This window comes from Gracilinanus agilis, chromosome 6, assembly GCF_016433145.1.
Source record: "Gracilinanus agilis isolate LMUSP501 chromosome 6, AgileGrace, whole genome shotgun sequence".
NCBI classification, from domain to species: Eukaryota; Metazoa; Chordata; class Mammalia; order Didelphimorphia; family Didelphidae; genus Gracilinanus; species Gracilinanus agilis.
Genome location: NC_058135.1, coordinates 174,737,465 through 174,760,399, shown reverse-complemented (window position 1 = coordinate 174,760,399; position 22,935 = coordinate 174,737,465). Strand labels below are relative to the sequence as shown.

At 39.0% G+C, this 22,935-nt stretch overlaps 1 protein-coding gene across 1 annotated transcript in view; it reads right to left on the bottom strand.

The window, feature by feature from the left end:
* The window catches only part of APBB2 (amyloid beta precursor protein binding family B member 2), a 429,171-nt gene that overhangs the window by 86,634 nt on the left and 319,602 nt on the right, over positions 1-22,935 (bottom strand). Inside the window, exons 10-11 of the mRNA XM_044681113.1 lie at positions 13,577-13,723; positions 2,889-3,016 (exon numbers count right to left, since the gene is read on the bottom strand). Of these exons, the coding sequence (XP_044537048.1) occupies positions 2,889-3,016; positions 13,577-13,723 (275 nt within the window). The remainder of the gene's footprint in view (positions 1-2,888; positions 3,017-13,576; positions 13,724-22,935) is intronic.

The window sequence follows — 22,935 nt, the reverse complement described above, 5'->3', positions numbered from 1 at the left end:
TAATCTGCATCATTAACATTTTCTCCAACACTTTCTTAAGTGTGGGCACTCAACCAAACAATAAATCAAGTCTTGATTTGTACCATTTGTTGATTTCCAAGGTGTAAATGCTCACAGTGCTCACCATGAAAATTTAACTACTGGCTCACAGTTCAAGCTGGCCCCAATACACCCCTGAATACTGGAGGTTTTAGTTTTGTTCTAATGCAAAAGCTCTTTAATCACCCACGACCACCAATATACTTGTTTGTAAGGTCTGAGCAAGACTAGGGAGTAAATGATTATAGAGAAGGCTGAACCCATTCACCTGTAGAAGGAATCTAGGTTATAAAATCACAGAATCTTAGAATCTCTGATCCATCCCTAAATAGGAGCCCGTGCTCTGCCATCATCCAAAGAATGGTCACCCAGCTTCTGCTCAAGACCCAGAGTGAGCCAGGATGGCTTACTTTACACTGGTGCCATTTAAAGCTATTCTCTGTTTTATAGTAATTAGAAATCTTCAACGGCTAGAATATGTAAGCCTATGCCTCTGAAGCTGGTGAAATCTCTTCCTATGAGAGTCAACTCAAGGCGTGCTGCTTTTTTTTTCTTTTTAAACCTTATCTTCTATTTTAGAATCCATATTAGTATTGGTTCTAAGGCAGAAGAGTGTTAAGAGCTAGGCAATGGTAGGGTTTAAGTGACTTTCCCAGGATCACACAGCTAGGAAGTGTCTGAGGTCAGATTGGATTTCAGAACCTTCCATCTCCAGTCTTGGCACTCTATTTACTGAGCCATCTAGCTGCCTCCAAGGCATGCAATTTGATAAATTATTGATTGATTGATTATTATTTAATAATAATATTAATTAATGATTGATTAATCACCCCCAGGCATCAAATGCATCAAATGCAATTTGAAAATGACAGTCTCTTCTCTATAGATACACACATCTACTGTATCTACATACACACATGTACACAGATTATATTATATTTATATTATATTTATAAACAAATAAAATCATAGATATTCATAAATATTTCAAATATTCATCAATCTGGATGTGGCACTCAATTCCCTCATATTCTCCTACTATTTAATGCTACGTCTGCAACCGAGAGCATCTGACAAAAGTTAAAAGTTACAACAATGTTCTAATGTATTATTCTAGTCCACAGAAAATTCTACCAGCAATCAAAACTTTTAAAGCCTACAATCATTAAAAACCACCACCTACTCCTTCCCTATGTCTTCTCCCCATTGCAAGGGTCATTTCTTCTCCCTGTGTCCTGGTCCATGCCTTCTGAGTTCTTCCTAAAAGCCAGCCACACGGATGATTTAGAGAGTAAAATGGTTGAAGGTAAAGTTTGGATTGGAAAAGTCTGTTTAATAAACTAGTGCCTTATTAAATGAATTCTCCTACTCAAGTCTAATAGCATGGCTCTGCCAGGCAAGTCCATCCTACTGAATCAGCGCTTGTTTAAAGTGCCCAGCATCCCTGGCTCAGTTCCCAGTTCACCAATGACAGTTCAAAGAAATAATCAGCTGCCCAAGAAAATTTATCTAATTAGCAGGCAGACAACACATTTCCGCCCTCTCCTCTATAGAGCCTTTCTCCATCCTCACCATCATGCTTCCTTCAGGAATACAATTTGGAGCGTTGCCAAATCACCTCTCTTTCACCTCAAATCCTTCCTCCCCCCAAAGAGATCTGTTCATGTCAATGCCCAGCATGACTTCAAGCACAGCCAAAAGCCAGGGCTATAGCACTGTGTAGGATGACTGCAGTAGCTAACGAAAAAAGGAGGTCAGGGGATGGAGTAAGTGCTTTGTCTGTTCAATGAAACCTCCTGTTAACCACCAGCGATGGATATGCATTCACATTTATGCCACAGTGGGGATTTTAAGACCATCAACATCAACTCTGAGGCACTGAGAAATTTGGGTTTCTCAAACCAAATCAAATATTAAAGTAAATTTCATACTTTTAGTACAAAGTACAATTAATTGTGCGTTAATTTCTTGATAACTGGTAAAGCATGTAAGGGGTCTATGGACAATTAATGAGAATGCTTAAAAAAAAAAAGTAACCAGAAAACTCAAACCTCAATCACGATGGATAGAACTTCCATTCTAGCCAGAAAATAGATTACAATAGGATTTGTTCAGAAATACGTATGAAAGGAATTTTGACAGACTTTAGCATGAGAAGGTTTAGGAATAGAAATGGATAGCCTATACATTTTTAATTGGAAGTATCCATTTAATTTCTCCTGTTTAATCATCTAATAAACCTAATTAATGGACACAGGAGCTATTTAGTACCTATTTCACAAACTGCTGTTTTCAAGCCCCCTCATTAGAGTGTAATAACAATGGGGACCAAAGTAAGACTGAAGAAAAGGGGAGGAAGAAAAGGAGAAGATGTAGAGAAAGTTTGCGTATGCATCAAACTGGGCATACATTATAGATTCAGATAACAGGAGAATTTGCAGAACAGAAACACAGAAGACTGAATGGGCTTTTGACCTGGGAAGTAAAAAGCCGAGTACATTCATCAGACAGGGATAGGATGTATAGACACATATATACTTTTTAATAGATGTATGTATGTGTATGTATACACATAAGTATCTTACACAATATATGCACAGATATGTATATGTATGTGTGTCTAGATCTACAAACACTTGCAAGACATATTTGAGTGTATTTTCAATTTTAAAGATTCTAAACTTAGAATACTGCCAAATTCCATTTGTGAGTACAGAAACAAGCAGGATAGAACTGATGTGTTTCATAAAACCTCACCCAAAACAAGGGCACTGAGTACGTTGATGACTGGCACAAATCAGGAGTCAATTCAAGACTTGAAATAGAAAAGAACAATTGGCTTAACTCACCGGCCGTTGTCTCGGCCCACGCCCCACACACGGATGCTCACAATAGGTTGAGAATGAAGGACAGTCCGATCCATGGGGTCAACCAGATTGAGCATATCGTTCTCCAGAATGAGATACATGTCTTTCCCCTAAAATTCAACAAGAAAACAAGGTGTATTCTTCATGCTTCTTGGATGACTTGATCTTTTGGGGTAGAGGGAAGTCTTCTGAAGATGAGTAGATTTATTTTTTAATAATTCTACAGAAAACAATTGGGCAAAATCCATTGAATTGCATAATCATGTATGAAGGACCCAGTATGAACAGAATGCTGAGCTAGGTGCTGGAAGAGATACAAAATTTAAATAAAACTGTGAGATATGTAATGGTCCTTGACCATTTCAATTTCTGAACAATCTCAATCATTGAATTTAATTGAAATTGAAAATAATTGAAATTAATTGAATTTAATTGAAATTGAAAATAATTGAAATTAAATTATATGATACACACACAATTTTATGGCAAAGTAACATAGAATAGACATAGGAGAAACCACAATTCTACAAGTGGAGAGATCAGGAAGTCTTTCTGGTAGAGGAGGCATTTAGGTTTGGCTTTATAAAGCTTGGATTGGAATTCAAAAAGCCAACAGCAGAATAAAAGCATTTGAGGCGAAGGGAATATAGTGAGAAAGGAGGAGGAGGTGGGAAAACATAGGTCATGAAAGAGGGCACTAAGTATTTAAATCTGGCTAGGGGTGTAGTGTGAGGAGAATTTTATGAAAAAAGCTTCAAATTAAATGCCAATGCTTTCAGGTCTTCAGACTGAGGGTTTCAAACAACTGGGTTGGATTTACTTTCAGTAGGTAACAGAGAGGTATTGAAGGACTCAGAATAAAGCAGTGGTTCCCAAACTTTTTTGGCCTACCGCCCCCTTTCCAGAAAAAATATTACTTTGCGCCTCCTCGAAATTATGAAACTATTGAACTCAGAATAGAATGTAATACAAAAAGAGTGTGACCATCACTGCCTCCCCTGGATCGATGCAGCACCCACCAGGGGGCTGTAATGCCCACTTTGGGAATCACTGGAGTAGAGGAAGGTTTGAAGAATGGATTAATGATGGAAGAAAGCAGAGATGGGCAGATCATATAGGAGGCTAGAAGGTTTAAGTGGATGGTAATGAGTGTTTGTACCATGCTGGTGGCAATAGAAAAGAGAAAAGAAAATGGGATTTGAGAGAAGGAAGACAGGGTTGGGCTGGTAATTGGACTGTGGGGTGAAGCAGGAAAGAAAACCATAGCATTATAGATCCAGACATGCAAAAGACCTTAGAAGATGTCTAGTTCAATCTCTTTGGTAACCGAAGGAACCGAGATCAAGGGAAATTAGGAGAATTAATCACCCAAGGTTACATAGGTAATAAGCTGCAGAGCCAAGGTTGGGAAATGGGTTCTTGGACTCCAAGTTCTGGTCTTTGGCAATTGTACCACATTAGAAATCTACCTTTGGTTAGTATTCCTTTGACTCAATTGTTATTTGTTTGATGAGAAGACAGAACAATGGCTAAATGCTAGAAAAACAAACACACATACACAAAAGTGTCGTGCGTCCTGTGGAGCGTGCAAACAAGCAAGAAGGATGCGAACACACGAGTTTGTACCATTCAGAATAACTTACATTGACATAGCACTTTCCACAATACTATTCAAAAAGCAAGGAGAAAGAAAGGTCTTCAGGCCTAATGAGCAGGTGTGCCAGCTTTCTATAACAAGCCTGGCAAGAAGATAATACAAATACTTTCCTCCTTGTTTCAGAGAAGAGGGATATAATCAAAGGGGTGTAATGATGACATAAAACTAGTGAAGGACAGAAGAGATGGGAATAATAGTATAAGAGTGATCTGGAGAAAGAAACATTATTTCTAGTTCTAAAGTATATTTTTTAGTCTTTTTTTAGATTGAATTAAAAATTTTAAAGTATTTTTCACGTATTTTGACCTTTTTAGCATTCCTTCCCTTAATCCCCATTCTAAATTACTGTGGGGAAAAATGCTAGATTAGGAATGAGATGCCCTGAGTTCAAATTCTAGCTCAATTCCTTATGTGACCTTGGGCAAATCACTTCTCTATGGGCAACAGGTCTTCATCTGTAGGAGGAGGTGGCACTAGACTGACCCTAAGGTCCCTCCCAGCCTGCACTAGACAGGCTCTGACGCTTCTTCCAGCTCTAAATTCTTGGTCTTGTAACAGGGCTATGAAATTCTTCATTTGACTGAAGGATTCTTCCAAAGTAAAACGTGCTTTAGATTCAAGAATCAGCAAACAAACAGCTTTATAAGCTACTAACAGACAAAGAACGCTACACATCCAGCAGGAAATGAAAAAGATAAATGACGGTAGCCAATTCACTCACACATTTAGTGTGTGCCTACTACATTTGAGGCACTGTCCCATGATGGGACTATGGGGATGCAATGCTAAAAGAGACTTACCTACCTTCCCTTGGGGCCTTCCCATATAGTTGGGAAAATAAGCATACTCAAATGAATAAAGACAAGGCAGCCCACAAATGCTGTGAGCAGCTTAACAAAACAAATACTTAATATTCTCCTGCTACAGAGAGGATGCTCTGCTTGGGCCAGGGATTTTTCTTACAAAGATGAAAAATAGCAAAGGGCTGCCCTTAAGCAGTTTATATTCTATAGTTATTTAGAAACATGGATACAGATAAGGAAATCTGAGGTAATTTGAGGAAGGAAAGAACAGTGACAACCAAAATTGGGGAAATGGTTCTGTAAGGGTAATGTTGAGAGAGAGAAAGCTCAGAGTGAGCTGAGCCTAGCATGAAAAGCAAAGGATAACAGAAAAGAATATTTTTTAAAAAGCTATATTGGAGAAAAGGAGGGTCAACGAAGGGACAAGACTGATGCTCTGGATGAATGAGATGGCTATAAATAATCCTGGAGGGAAGGTTTTGCTGCTCAACTTTATTATTTCTTCTCTTTTTCCACACTAAGGAGAATGATCTTTGGACTAGAAAGGGCAGACCGGTGGTTCACAGTGAGGTGAAAACCCAAGATAAGCAAAGCATAAGAGTATATCGTTTTTATTATACACAAAATATGAGTACAACAGCTATTCTTAAAGAGTCCAAATCACTAGGCTCAGATATATTAATTATAACCCAGGATACTGAAAGAACTGAAAGACGGGATTGCTAAATTAAACCAGGGACCTTTAAAAGAGCATGGAGATGGCATTTAGAATATTGTGTTCCCTTTCTGGGCATCTCATTTTAGGACAGATATTGATAAGCTGGAAAGATTCCAGAAAAGGTGACACTAAGATGTTGAAGGGATTACAGGACAAAAGGATCCAAGATTCAGAGTTGAAAGGGATCTCAGAGGTTATCTAGTCCAATGCCATCATTTTATAGATGAGGAAGCCAAGTCCTGAAGAGATTTAATCCCTCACCCAAGATCATATAAGTAACAAAAATAACAGAACCAAGATTAGAACCCATGCCCTGTGACTCCAAATCCAGGGCCCTTTACACCTCTGCTTTGCTACACCAGGCTCAATATCCTGCCATAAAAAGATAGAGGAAAGAATTGGGGACGACTGGTGTTGAGAAAAGCTGGAGGGAGGAATGACTGTAATTGTCCTTAAATGTTAGAAATATCAGAAGAGCTGTCGCATCTAACAAGGATAAAATGCTTTTTTCTCATGAACCAAGACTAAACTATACAGATTTTGAAAGGCAGAGATGAGGGGAGAATATATTTCAGGAATGGGGCCTAGTTCAAGTTATTGCACAGAGAAGGAGTTGAAAGGGAATTAGAGAAGATTTTACTTGTCCAGTTTAGCTGGTCCTGAAGGCATGTGAAGAAAGAGGGGCAAAGGGAGAAAACCTAGAAAGGATAGTTGGAGCCCAGTTGGAGCTGTTGAAAGCTTTAAATGCCAGTCTGTCAGAGAACTACTTGGGAGTTTTGTGGTCAGAATTATACGACAGGATTATTATTTTGATAGTAGAAGAAGCCTGGAGAGAGGGGTGACTGGAAATAGGAAGGCGAATGAGGAAACTAATACAAAAAATAGCTCAGGAACAAGACAATAAGGTAAGCCTGCTTTGAGAATTCAGTGGAGGAAGGAATAATTTCTTGTTGGAAAAGATCAGGCAGGCACCGTCTGAGATGGGAGATTTGAGCTAATGTCTGAAAGATGGATTATTTTTTTCAATATGCAGAAGAACTGGGACAGGGGATCCTGGGTTGTGCAGAATGATGTGAACAAGGCTTTGGACTGTAAACAGTCAATGAGGTCAAGCCGAGTGGCTTGCATAGTGGAAAAGTGGAACATAAGGAAAGAAAAATACATTAAGGCCCCATTTTGGAGGGCCTTCGAAACTGAGCTAAGCAAATAGCAATTTTATCTTCTTGGGAGAAAGAAGCCACTGGAGGTTCAGAGCACCATGGTACAATGCTGATAAAAAGGAAGGAATTTAAAATCAAAGAAGGAAAAATATGTTCTTAGAAAAATACAATTATCTTTTAAAGGTTACTGCACATATAAAAAGTAAATAAGCAACTAAGAAGGAGAACAAAGGTCTAATTCTGGAGGTGAAAAAGACCCAAGGCAAGAACTATAATAGAGATTTTTGCTTACATGCAAACAAAGATAAAGGTCAGAGATAAGGACTAACCAATGGAGGGGTGGCATTTCAATTCACAAATCTGTATTAAGCTCAAATTATATACAGGGTACTATGCTGGATGATGATAGCATCATGACAAAAGAAGAACTATCTCAAGGTGGGAGGGGATGAATGGGTGAATGCAAGATATGCACATATAAATCAACAGAAAGTAAGTACAAAGTAATTTCAGCACTAGAGGGGAGAATCAGGAAAAGCTTAAAGATGAAGTTGGTACTTGAATTGTGTTTGAGACTAATTCTGTGAGAATTAGGGAAAAAGGTACAACCCAGAGAAGCACTTGTGTTAAAGTAGGAAGATGAGATGGATATAGTCAGCCTTTTTTGAAGGTAAGATTTGAGCTGAGTTTTGAAGGAAGCAGGAAAACCAGTGAAAGAAAAGGCTCAAAACTGGAAGATGCAGTGACATAAAGCAAGAAAAGCCGGGCTTTTATAGAGAGGGGATTAAAGTATGAGCAGCCTGGAGAGGAAGGAAGGGGCCAGAGTGAGAAGGGCTTTAGGTACCAACAAAGGATTTTACATTGAATTCTGGACATAACAGGGAACCACTGGAATTGAATGAGTAAGAGGAGTGACACAGTTGGACCTACACTTTAGGAACATCACTTGGGTAGCATAGGAGGGATGGATTGCATGTGGTAGGGAGACACCTGAGGCAAAGAGATCAACCAGAAGGCTACTGCAATAGTACAGTTATGAGATGGCGAGATCAGGGAGACTGAGTCTAGTGAAAGAGAGATGTGAGAGAAGAACCCACAAACAAGGCTTGGTAACAGCCTGCATATGCGGAGTGGAGGATCTGAAGATGCTACTGAGGCTGTAAGCATGGGTACCCTCGAGAGTAATAGGGTGCTCTAGGAAATGATAAACAAGATGATTCCAGAAAAAGTTGGAGAGATCTGTGGGAACTGATACAGAGTGAAATAAGCAGAGCTGGGAGAACATTATACACAGTAACAACAATATTGTACATGATTATCTATGAAAACTTGGCCACTCAGCAATGCAATGATCGTAGACAATCCTGAAAGACTTGTGATGGATGATGTTATTTACCTCCAGAGGCATCTTTCACATGTGGTTTTTTTTTGTTTTGTTTTGTCTTATTTGGGTTTTTGGTTATGTTTGACTTTGTTCTTACAACAACCAATATGGAAGTGTTTTTGCATAACAACAAAAAATGAAAAAATAAAGAAAAAGAAAAAAAGAGTAATAGGGAAACCTGGCAAGAGGAAAATGTTTTGGGGGAAAGATGATGTATCCATCGCTTTTATTTGGCAAGGTATGACCAGTCATGGGATGAGGGATGCAAAGGACTCAAGAGACAAGTATAGTATAAAGTTGAATCGGCTCCCCAAGGGGGTTAAGAGGAAGAAGGGATTAGCCAGTGAAGTAATAGCCTGGGAAAGAAGTGAGGGGCAGAGAAACATGGTGAGGACAAAGAAAAGATCAGAGGACATAAGGCAGATGGAAACCCAGAATGAGAGAAGGTTTTGATCAATCAGATAAAAGAATTTCAGAGTTCATGAACATGAAAGAAAACTAGCGGATGAGGGTAAGATTATGAAAACGACCACCTCTGTGTGTAGTTGAGGTGGACTAGAAGAGTAACTTCTATAAACTAATTTCTTTTAATGAATATTTTCATAAATGTTTGCCTGGTTGTCTCATTCTTTTCATTTTCAGCATCAGGATAATATAAGGACTGTATGTCGCCCATGCGCACTGCAGACCAAACTTCCTAAAACTCTCTGGTCACCGAAAAGTTTATTTCCCTTTTCTCTTTGTGATCTGGAAAAATAGACTTCACTGATGGGTCTACTTGATGGACACATCTACATGCTCTTTACTAGAAAGATGAGAGATGTTCATAAGATATTAGTATGTAACAAAATGTAGCAAATCTTTATTTAAACTAAGCAAAACTAAGGCTATTCTAAATTACTGGAAATGTTGAAATGCAGAATTTTGCAATTAGCCTATCAAGTGTTTGAACATAGACAGATTCTTGAAAGTGCATAGAAATACACTGTGCTCTCTTGAGAATTTGCAGTAATGGCCCTGAAATGTTTTGAATGCTATCAGTTTGTTCTATGAATCACCCGTTCCTGACAGCTGATCTTTCCACTGCATGACCTGACACCATCTCAAACTTGACATTTCTGAAAATAAACTCCTATGTGGATTCCAATGATAAAAGGGCTTCAGGGGGCCTGGTATAATCTGAATTTTATTTATATAGATTTGCTGTAGCTTTTTAACAGGGATGTGGGATGTTTGGGAGAATATAATTCTGGCAGCATCTGGGTGTGAATGATAAACTAGAATGGGGAGAGATGGAGGCAAGAAAACCAGGAAAGAGGTTATTTCAATAGTTCAATTCAGAGGTAATAAGAGCCTGAACCTGGGTGGTGGCCATGGAAACAGAAAGAACAGCATGAATTCCAGAGACATTTTTTAAGGTAGAATTGACAATACTTGGCAACTAATTGGGTGTTGAGGGAGAAAGAGTTAAAAATGGATATGAGATTTCAAGTCTGGATAACCAGGAAGACAGTTTTGCCATTAACAGGAAAAGGAAAGTCAAAAAAATGGAGGCAGGGGAAGGGAAGGGGGTGATAAAAATGTATTGAACTTGCCTTGACAGTGGGCTATTCATAAGCAGATGGTCACCATGCAGTTGGAAATATAGTCCTGGGGAGTTCAGGGCTAGAGACATAGATTTGGGAGTCATCTTTAGAGGGATGATAACTGTAGCCTTGAGAGTAAGTGATGTCACTAATGGGAATCTAGAGAGAGAAAATGGAAGAGGGCCAAGGATAGAACTCATGGGAATTTTCATAGCTGGAGGCAAGTTGAAGCAGAATTTGAGGAAGAAAGGAATGATTAGAGAGGTTGAGGGAGACAAGGAGGGTTCAGTGTCAAGAAGGAGAGTTACAAGACAGAGAAAGTGATGAATAATAATGATAATACTAGGTAGCACTTATATAAGGTGTTCCAAAAGTTTTAGTGCCATTTTAAGTTACAGAGGAACTATAGCTATTAAGCTCTTAAAGGTTAAAACTGTACTAAGACTTTGGGGTAACTCTGTAGAGTGCTTAGGGTTTACAAAGTGCTTTTTCATAGACAGTCTCATCTGGTCTCCACAACAACCCTGGGAGGTAAGGGGTATTATCTTCTTTCTTCTTTCTCAAATGCCCTTTGAGGGCTTTGTCTGGATCATTGTTATTAGATTCTATTTTGCTTCATACTCATTTGGGTATCCTTCCTCCCCTCATTACAAGTTCTTCATGAGTAGAAACTAAGTTGTTTTTCATTTGTATGTTGCCTACATTTGGCAAGACAAACTCGCACACAGGAGGTGCTTAATAAATGTTCACTGTTGCATTTGTTGAATATTCACAGCAAAGCCAGAAGCTGAGCCATGGATTACGAATGAGAGGCTAGAGGAAGGATTAGGGACGGAGGTTTGATATAACTGCTATGGGGACTAGAGCAGGGCATCAACTAGCATCGAATTAAAGGATTCCTGGGCAGGACTGAGGGCTAGCTGCTGCGGCTTAAAGGCTGGGTGATGTTTCTAGCCGTTAGAACGTATGCAGGCAACAATGAAGGACAAAACCAATTAAAATAAGAGTTTCAATCTCTAGGCACCAAATGTTTGCTGAAACAGGGGTTTCATCCACAAGGGGGTAAAACTGCCTCACCAAATGTAAATCACAATATTGTAGACATTTTTAATCAAGGCAACAAATATTAACTGAATGCACATTCTGTGAATATATAGCACCAGGCTAGGGACTCTAGAGATAACAATTTATGGTTCTAGTATGAACAAAATGCTTTCCATTTCTGCTGAAATCTTTTTTTTATTAACCCTTTAGTTTCCATCTTAGAATCAATACTCTGTATTGGTTCCAAAGCAGAAGAGTGGAAGAGCTATGCAATGTGACTTGACCAGGGTCAAAGAGCTAGGATGTGTCTGAGCTCAGATTTGAACTGAGGACCTCCTGGTTCTCAATTCACTGAGTCACCTAGTTGCTCCCTCTGCTGAGATCTTCTGAAATTCCTTCTTTTGACTGTAAATAGAAATCCAATAAACTTGAAAGCATTTTTTAAAACAGTACCCAACTAATAAAATCTTTTCTTATATAATATACAATTAAGATAATAATATCATATCTACATATACTTAATAAAAATAGATATGTTTTGGCAATGAATTCATAGAGAGGATGGCAGGGAATCTCTTAGGGTGGGCATTTGGTTATGACATTTAAAGCTTTCACTCTTTACCTGCATCAAGATCAACCATTTCCCTCATCTTTATCCTGTGTCCCTTCCCATCTCCACTCCACAGACCTCCCCAATAATGTGGAGTTTTTCTTCAAAGTACTGAAAATCGACATTGCTAGTTAGAGAAAGCCCACAGTCTAGATGGCACTGAATGTACCCATAAGCTCTGGCAATCAGCCTTGGATAGAAAATATTTGTAAGTACACTGAGTGAAAGCCAGCACAGATGAGTACATACTCCTCAGACTCTCCTGCCTGTCTCCCACCTTCTGTCTCCCATGACTAGAATGTACTCTTTCCATATCTCTCCAATTTTTGAACATACATGCCCACAATCTTTCTCTACCTAATGATAAGTAGAAATAGTAGAAGGGAGTTTGCTTGCTTGTTTTAAATAATGTGTAAAAGGGAGAAAACATACCATTGCTTCTAAGTCGATTAACAGACTTGTTTCTGTCAGTCAATATCTAGAGATTCGATTTCAGATTTTAAAGGAAAAGTTTTATTTCAGGATGAAACCTTCACTCTGGATTTAAGGCCATTGCTTAACAGGGCATTCCTATTTATACAGTCTCAACAGAAGTGGAGCTTCTTCAAAATCAGCACCATGGAGAGGGCCTGTGGAATATCTAGTCTATGGTCTTGGGAAAAGAACATTGGGGGATGTTTTTAGGTCTTATATCGTTTGGTCAGAGCAGTGTGAAGAGCATGGGCTGGGGAGGGTAAGGGAGTTTGCTTTTTTATTTTATTCTATGAACTTTCATAAAACTTTAAGAATATGTGACCTATTAAAATCGTTTCTCAAATGGTACTAACCAGTGAGTTAAAATATAGTTTTTGAGGGAGCTGAATTCAAGAACTTTGGGGCAAAGTCTGAAAAATGATGGGATTAATTAATTAATTAAAATGACTAGTATTTCTGAGACTACTATCCATGTAGGCACTGGCTGAGCCTTTTACTAACATCAGCTCATTTGATCTTCACAATAAGGAAATAGGTGCTATTGCTATCCCCCTTCTGTTGTTGTCATTCAGTCATGTCTGACTCTTCTAGACCTTAGGAATGATGCTGTCCATGAGATTTTCTTGGTAAAGACACTAGAGTGGTTTGCCATTTCCTTCTCCAGTGGATTAAACAGAGGTTAAATGACTTGCCCCACTCACACATTTATTGTTCTGAGGCTGGATTTGTACTCAGGTCTTCCTGGTTCTAAGCCCAGGGCTCTATCCACTGACCCATCTAGCTGCCCCAGTCTACATTCTACAGTTGAAGAAACTGAGACAAACAGAGGTTAAGGGACTTGCCCATGGTCACATAACTAGTTAGTCTCTAAGGCTGTATTTGAACTCAGGTCTTCCCAATGGATGCCCAAGGCTCTATCCAATGTGCCCGAATAAGGTAATGGGAGGGATTAAGTAAAAGAAGGAAACGTTTAAGTTTCTGGGAACTGTAGAACTGTTAGCCCTCACATCCAGTACAGAATATGAGAGTTCGGACACATCATAGACAGAACACGAGCTAATCACTGAAGGCAAGCCCTGAAAACAGAATCTTACAAGGATTTCCTATAAATTCATGTGAGAAACACTTTGAAAATCCCTGGAGATGGAAGTGAAATATGCATTATTATTCTGCCTTCTGGGAGCCTGGGGTTAGCAGGGAGGCTTTGGAATCTTCTGCTGGGAAATGAGCTCACCTCTCCCCAAATGCCGACCGTGTCTCGGATGTCATTTTTGCAGTACGAAAGCTGTCGGATGCAGTTATTCACGGCCACACTGCTCTTACCAGGGGCGAGGTCCTCTTCTGCCATCTCTACCCATCCCAGAGAGCGGACAGCAAAACACTAGAAGACAGAGGGAGACAACACAGACCGACACATATCAGCACATGGTCAAAACTTTTATGTCCCCTAATAACTCAAAATTCCAGTGGACAAACTGGTATTTGTCTGTTTCTGTCAATCCCTGAGGTTTGCATGTAATAATTAGTTGTTTAACAAATTAAGCTTTAGGACTTAAAAAAACAAAACTACACAGACATACTATTTCCTGGAACACCACCATATCAGGAAGTGAGAAAGAGGAACAAAATGTACATTGTCAGGAAAGGCGACTCACAAACATCTCCTTCGGTCCAGATATAGCCTGAATTCCAGGGGTTATCCTCAGAGCGGCTACATTCTAAAACACTTACTCAGTTTTCAAATTATGGAATTCAAAACACCTCCCCTGATGGTTCAGATATAGAGAATGACAAATTTACTTTTCTAGAAGTTTAGCAAAGTGAATTTTAATAAGTAAATTCAAGAAATTCAGTAAACTCATACAAATGCTCTAATTTGCTCAGCCATTCTCTTTTCCTTCTAAGATGCCAAACAGAGATGTAGCTTCCCAGAAACAAATAAATAATGTATCAATCATTACAATAGTAAGCAAAAGGCTATTTAACCAACCAGGGCACCCATTTGACAGAAAACGTCGTGTGTGTGTGTGTGTGTGTGTGTGTGTGTGTGTGTGTGTAAACAAATATGGTACCTTTTATAAAGAAAACAAAAGAAAAAATTCTGATCACTGCAAAAATTATCCCTATGTTCTATCATCAATGGGATTCTATGATACAGTTTATAAGTCCCATATATGCATACCCTGAGAAGTCGAAAACTCCTTGGTATTATGATATCCATAAGGCTTACGTGTAACAGAATATCTCTACTCCAGAGAGCCCTCTCCTACACTGTCTATACTACACATGGTTCAGTCCCTTTTGTGGAATGCTCCCATTCTGGAATCTTTCATACTAGAATTTTCTCTGTCAGAAACTTCTATAGCGGAAGGCCTCAACGGCTCATATTTATTAATGGTGTGGCCATGGGCAACATACTTAACCTCTCTGAATATGTCATTTGTCAAATGTGTATAATAAGAGCAACTATTTTATAGGGTTGCCGTGAATGTTGAAGGAGATCAGAATTATGAATCTGGAGCTAGAGGACTTAGAGGATATGTGGTCTAACTCCTATATTTTACAGATGAAGAACTAAGGTCCAGAAGGGTTGAACTGGCATCTCATAGGTAGTGAGTAGCAGGGCTAGGATCTGAAATCAAGTCCTTTAATTTAAGAACTAGTCCTCTTTCCATTGTACTATATCCATGAAATGTTATGTCAGATACTCTTCAAAGCTGTTTATGTTATATATGGCGACCAGTGGAGAATGTGAGCTGTCCACCCGTTTTTTCTTACTCTTGCTGCATGTGACAAATCACTTTCCTTTTCCCCTCTCTTGGAGGATATATTTGGAGGTTTTCATAATTTTATTTATGGGCTCAGATTATGGACTTTTAGAAGTCAAGTCCAGTCACTATCCCACTTGATTACTCAATACCAATGGACTTTCAGTAGTTTCTCATACTATACCATGAAGGGAATTTGGTTCCCTAAAGTGGGAACGGGAGAGGGAAGGACAGGGGTTAGTATATTGTAATAAATATAATGTGAAACATTAAAAGAGATAACAATGTGCTCCACATAGCTCTGTGAGCTCAGTGGAAGCTCTGATTAGCCTAGGATACAATAGATTCTTCCTGAGGCTTTACAACTTATCACCGAAACACTAGAATTGATTTACCCTTTCCTCAATACCATTTGCCAGAGAGAAAAGAACTTTCTGGCATTAAAAATATGTGCACTTATTAAAAGGAATATTAAAAAGTATCTCCCTTTGTTACTCCCTGGTTGTACTACATGCTGCTTGCCTACCCTTAATCCCAGCTCTGCTCCAAAGTATTAACTGATAAAGAAAATGAAAAAGGATGTTGGCTTCTTATTTTCGGCCCTACTCCCAAAAGATTTCATTAGCTTTCATATGTAAAACCTCATTTGGAATCAGAATATATTTTTCCCTGACAAGATGTCTACTTATTAAAGATTCAATATGTAAGATGTAATAAATCGCTATATTATACCAAGAGAGGATATAGAAAGATTCTAGGACTGAAGAGAAGAGAATCTGGCTAGAAATCTTGGCTCTACTTATAAATAATAACAGTTAGCATTTATATAGCACTTGAAGGTTAACTTTGAGAAAATTATTTAAATGAACTTTAATTTTCTTATTTGTAAAATGAAGGTGTTAAAATGAATATGTTTATGATCCCCTTCTAGCTCCACGGTGATGCTCTCCGTATTGTTCTGAGAAACTGCTATGATTTCAAAGGACTTGTGTTTTTTCTTTAAATCACTGCATATTCCTCTTGGCCTAGAGAACAAAGCTTTACAAATTGCTTGAATGTACCTAGAGAAGGATGGGGCCACAAGTGATGGTACAGTGCCAAAGCTAGAAGCCTCTTTCTCTTTTTAACTGATACACACACACACACACACACACACACACACACACACACACACGGACATAGTAAGTTCCCTTTGCCTGGGCTACTGTTTTGATTTTTCATTGATCTGAAAAACCTCATTGCTACCCTGCTTGTTCAAATCAAAAGGAAGATGTCACACCCTACCATTTCTCACTATAGAAGCTGAACTCAAAAAGGAAAAATGCATTGTTCAGTGCTGCCCTCCTGTGTCAAAAAAGTTTTATTCTCAAGTGATAATGAAGAACATCTCAAAATCTGCAGTCAAATTAAATTTAAGATAGGTACTGTGTTGAGGATAGAGCACCCTGCCATATTTATGTGAGCGAAGCATATCACCATGTAGGTCTGTCAAAAAAAGGGTCTCATGATGAGCAACACAATCTTGCCTGATGCTTCAGAAAGGCTGAAGGCAACAGCCTGCTATGGCCAAATTTGATGAGTGTGTGATTGGGATAGAAAAAGTCTGCTTGCAATCTCTCAGTTGACTAAATGGAAACAATAATAAGCATCCATTTGATCTTCACAACATTTCCATAAGGTAAGTAGGGTTCTAGTATTTATATTTTATAGATGAGAAAACTGAGGCATAGAGGATCTTCTCACTCTCTTCTCTCCTTCCTCATCCCTTCCTTTTTTCCTCCCTCTTTCACCATTCCTGAAGTCATACAATGAGGTAGCTTTAACACATAGCTTGTCTAGGAAAAGATGGACCAGAGAAAAAATAATAAGACAACAAAGGGTGTCCTATCTCCTTTTCCTACTCAGGCACTGGAATCCTCCAGAGAGCCACTGTCTTTCAGTTTTCTAATCCCTATCAAAATATCAAAAATAATTGGCCTGATATTATTAAATTCTATAAAACTTATAGATGTCATTGTGTTGATGCCCACATATTTGCGTTTTAAGCCTATCTCTAATTCAGGAATGAAAGGCTTTCAAAGCTAAAAGAACTTTAGGTAATAACAACAGGCAGGAGACTTTCTCTTTTCTTTGAAATTACATATTCCGATGAGCTTCTTTTTTAGGCACTGTAGTATGGGGGACCTAGAGGGACAAGAGGCACTGTTGGCTGTCCTCCTGAGCACTTCTCCCTTAATCCTAACTCCCTGCTCCAAGACTCCCAGATGCCAGAAATTCAGAGTCCCTAAGCCTGCGTCTTAGCTCTTCTATTATGGCAGGAGTATAACTTTTGAACTCTAGGCAAGCAAATCATAGCCTCGTGCCTTAGGGGTTTCTGTTGGCCTCAAACTTTCCAGCATTAGGAACACAGAAAAACCCAGTGCAAAGGCAGGTATTAAAGCACTGACCCCTCAGATGCCCAACTGTGTCCAATTGTGAGAGAATAGCAGAGAAGAGGACTGAGGAACAAGAGATGATGATAGATAGTTGCGAGGACATCTCAGCACGAGAGCTCCAGGCGTTGAGCAGCAAAGTCTTTCTAAGAGTAAAAATGTCTGTGTGTTTGTAAGTGATGATGAAGAGGAAGAAGAGGAGGAAGAGGAGGAAATTAATGGTCTAGACATTCAGAGAAAGCTGATTATAGAGTTACCTAGATTGAGAACAATATGAAGGGAAAAGCTAAAATCTGGTTTGGGTAAAAATAACACTAATTACAGTCATAGGAGGAAGCTGCTTACAATCTATTTCTAATTACTATGCAATACAATAGCCATTATGATTAAATGTGTAGGCTTCACTTTCTTTAATTTGGTGCAATTCAACAAGCATTCATCACGTGCCTGCCTCACAGGGGAACTAACACACAAGATAACATATGGAAAGTGCTTTGCAAATCTCAAAGTTATAGAAATGCTTCTTGTTGTTGCTGTTGTTTGCTTGTTGTTTGCTTGCTGTTGTTTGCTTATAGTTTGTTGTTGTTGTTTGCCAGGCTTTGAAATTTCAAAGAGAAAACCAGAGAAGGCTGTGGCAAGGAGAGGGAAAAAAGGATGTCTGCAGAGCGGCGAAAACAAGACCTACACAAAGTAATGAGGGGGAAGATGAGCAGGCGGGCATTGCCACCTGGGGACAGATATCAGGCAAGTGTTCTAGGAGGAGATGGCAGTGAAGCTGAGCCAGTAAGACAGCTGCAGATGGCAAGAGAAAGATAAGAAGAGAAACATCCTGGGAAGACACAGGGCAGACGAAGAAAAGCAAAGAGGCCAGTTTGCATCGCCTGTGGACTGAGTGAGAGGGAACAGTGTGAAATCAGTCTAGGGCAGGAAGTTCTGAAACTGGGAAGGATTTAAATGCCAAACAGAAAAGTTTGCATTTGATGATTTGAAGAGGGCTTAAGGATACTACTAGCATCAGATAAGTAGCTTTTGTGTATAGGTATCTAGCTGGCATCACAGTATACAGAATTCTGGGTTGGGAGTAAGTTCAAATTCAGCCTTAGCCACATATTAGCTGTGTGACCTTGGGCAAGTCATCTAATCTCTGTCTTAGTTTCTACAACGGTAAAATAATAGCATCTATTTCCCAGACTTGTTGTGAGGATCAGATGAGACAACTATACTGTGCTCAGCACAGTGGCTTGCATGTTATAAGAACTGTGTAAATATTTTTGTAGTTGTTGAGTTTTTTTCAGTCATGTCCAACTCGTTATGACTCCATTTGGGCAAAGATACTGGAATGGTTTGCCATTTCCTTCTCCAGCTCATTTTAAAGATAGAGAAACCAAGACAAACAGAGTTAAGTGACTTGTCCAGGCTCAAACAGCTGGTCAGTGTCTGAGGCCAGATTTGAATTCAGAATGAGTCATCTTCCGAATTCCAAGTCTGGCACTCTATCCATTGAACCACCTAGAAGGAACTACATAAATAAGCACTATGATTATATTATCAAACTATATAAAATTAAATCAAGAATGACATTGTAAAAATGAGATAGTCTAGATCTTAATATTTCTGGTCTTCAATTTTCTGCTTGTTTGTTTTAAATGTTGGGGTACAAATTTTTGGATTGAGCCCATTACTTTTATACTCAAAATGCCCAATTCCGAAACCATTCCTATTCCAGAAGATATATATATATATATACATATATATACATACATACATACATACACACACACACACACACACACATGCAAGGAAGAATACAATGCAAAGCCAGGGATAGCCCTTTGCCCTTAAGTTTCTGCCATATATGGGAGAGTATCATGTACTTTAACAATGGAAACTTATGGATATGATCAGGGATGTAGACTCTAAATTGTAAATTATTATTTTGCAAATATTAATTGCAATTATTAATAATAATTGTTTTAACATAATTATATTATATAATACATTATATAATATGTGGTATTGTATATTATGACATATACTATGTGGTATATAATATGTAGTAATACATTATATAATTATATATAATAATTGCAAATATTAATAATATGGAAATAGGCTTTGAACAATGCTACATGTAAAGCCCAGCTGAATTGCTCATTGGCTCTAGGAGGGAGAAGGAGGAGGGGAGGGGAAAGAACATGAATCATGTAACCATGGGAAAATACTTCTAATTAATTAATTAATTAATTAGATTTTAGAAAAGAAAAAAAACACACACACACAATGGTAACTTATTTCCAACTAGAAGATGGGATCCTCTGAGTCTGGTGGCTTGGATCAGAGGATTATAGATGTCTCATAAACTGAGAAGCCACTTCCTGAAAAGTGTTTTTCAATTCCAAGTCTGAGATAATAACGTGGTCCGGGGTGAGATGGGATGTATGGGGTTTTTAAGAAGTCGCTCCATCTCTAGATCGCCGATAATGCACACGAAGCATTATGGGGTGGACATGGCCTTCCCCGGACGCCCATAGACTGATTGGCTCTTTGTCTAAACTCCAGCATATTTGGAAGGACCTCACAGGGAATTACCTGGGGAATCTCAAACTGAGGCTGACCCACTTCTCAAATCAGGCTGAAGTAGAAGAATAAAACTGATTAATTATTCACGACGTTAATGACCTCTGTGGTAAGACACCCCCTCCCTTGACTCCCTGTTACCGAAGAAAGCAAAGTGAGCAGGAGTACATTGACCTCAATGGGCTACTGTACATCTGCTCATGCTGTTTTCCCTCAAACTGCCTGTAATATAATGGGCAGCCATGCTGAAAACGAGGCAAGGAGCCCTGCAGGAGGGCCCCTGCTTTGGCAGCGGGATTCTATCTACACCCACTAGTGCCATCTAGTTAAGTTTTTCCACTGCTAATTATCTTTGGAGTTGGGCAATTCAAGTATAAACTGTGTGATGGACTCATGTCTAATTTGTTTTACCACAAGAGAGATGAATAAAAATAAAGCAAAAAGCACAGAACTCCTTTTGTCTGTTAGGGATTCATTAGGAAGAAGGCTAGGTTTGCGAGTTTGTTCCTTTCTAGTTGTGGGACCTTCATTCTGAGTCCCAGTTACTTCCCTGACAAAATAGGATCACTAGTACTTGCCTTATCCATCCAATTCTGTAAACATTTATTCCCTGTCTACCATGAGCAAGGTACTGTCTCAGGTGCTGAAGGCACAAGGACGAAACAAAAAGCCCAGTTAAGGAGACTCAAATGAGAGAATTGATATAAAAAGACAAAATTACAAGCACATCCTTAAATAACTATGAGAAGATTATAACCAGCGGGGGATGCACTAGGTAAACAGAGTCACTCAGGCCCATCCATCAAGAGCTATTATGACCTCTGAGGCTATCTAGTAGAGTGCTTTCAATTTACAGATGAGGAAACTGAGGTCCAGGGGTAAATGTTACTTATCAGTGGTAAACAGAAGAGCCCAGTTCTTTGGACCCCAAAGTTGGCTGGTTTTTCTCTACTCTCTACAGTTAATTAAAATATTTTTGTTGTTCAGTCAAGACCCTATTTAGAGTTTTCTTGACAAAGAAGTGGAGTGATTTGCCATTTCCTGCTCTGACTCATTTTATAGATGAAGAAACTGAGGCCAACAGAGCGTCACACAGCTGGTGTCTGAGGCTATTTTTAAACTCAGGAAGATGAGTTTTCTTGACTTCAGGCACAATATTGCCCTACCTGGCTGCCTAATGAAAATATACTTTCCTGAGTTTTGAGATGTAGCCTTTATCCTTCACCACCCAAATTTAGTGATAGAAATTAGTCAAAGATGGTCAGTACCCACACAAAAGAAGGAGCTCTCTAACATTGCAGTCAGTCCCAGCACAGATCATTATATTATTTATCAAATGGTTTTAAAAGAAAAGAGCAAAAACATTTCTACTGAGTTTACCATCTCGGTCACAAAATCAATCCTCTCCTACGTAGTAAACCAAGACATGAAAGTCAAATGGCTAAACCCCAATCTCTATCTTGCTAAATACACTGTTAGCAAAAGGAGAGTGATGGATGTGTCTTAGGGTGAGGAAGCATGAACACCCCCCACTGCTACAAAAAGGAATCAAGTACACATTTTTCTTCTGAAAAGGCTCAGATAAGGGGTAGGAAAGAAGGAAAAAAAGCCCATTAAATAAGCATTTACTGTGTGCCAGGCACTGTGCTAAGAACCTCACAATTATTATCTTATTTGATCTTCAAAACAACCCTCAGAGGTAGGTGCTATTATTATCCCTATTTTACAGTTGAAGAAACGGAGGCAGACAGTGGTTGGGGGGCTTGCCCAGGGTCATAGAGCTAGTAAGTAATTGATGCGAATTTGGGTTTTCCCAACTCTAGGACTAGTGTTCTACCCAGGGGGCTATCTAGTTGCCTCAAAGAATAGGAGCCGAGTCCAAGATAAATATTATCAATCAACAAATACTTAGGACAGGGATCTTTGTATCATTTTGCCTTCATATTCTCCTCACCTACTGTATACAATACCTAGCACACAGCAATCATTTAACAAATGCTTGTTGAGGGATAACTGTTAAAAGATATTAATTACACTGATGATCATCCATTTTAACAAATTCTCACTTACAGAAATGCTTCATCCTCCCACCAGTAAGAGTTAAAGCAAATTTATCTAATGCGATGAAGGGAAAAGAAAAACCATTGCTATCAAAAAAGCAGGCAAATGCTCTGACTTGCACAGATAATGGCACTGGCCTAGTTTCACAGTGATGTCTTCAGGGATTTAAAAGTCAAGTTCATCACCAAATGAAAATGTCAGCTTTTCAGAAGTCTGTCATTGCTTTTTTCCCATGCCACTCCTATACTAAGGAGAATGTTCCAAATTCATGCCATTAGTCTGTAGAAGGTGCTCAGTGGGTCCCTGTACTCTATGAGCAGCTTGGAATACACAGGCAGTACTGATGGTGTTGCCAATTTCTAAAACTTGGGTTTGAACCAGAGCAGCATGAGCTGTATACACAAGGAAAGTTACTCTGAAAGGAAGAGAGGTGGGGACTCTGGCCAGATACAATACTGAAGGAACTCTCCTCGGGGGCTCTTCAGCTTTCTGTTTTCATCAGGGTAACTGTAAACTCATTTATCATACTTTACCTAGAGATCTACGCAAGTAAACACAAAAAGACTAAAAGTCTTCAGTTTCTAGAACAGCCCTTTGTTTTCCTTTATCCCTCTGATTCCCTAGGGCTGGGCAGAGGCCAGAGACCACTGGATTCCTTCTGCCAAAGCTGGAGAGTATTACAGTTTTTGTGCATATTCTCTCTCTCTCTCTCTCTCTCTCTCTCTCTCTCTCTCTCTCTCTCTCTCTCTCTCTCT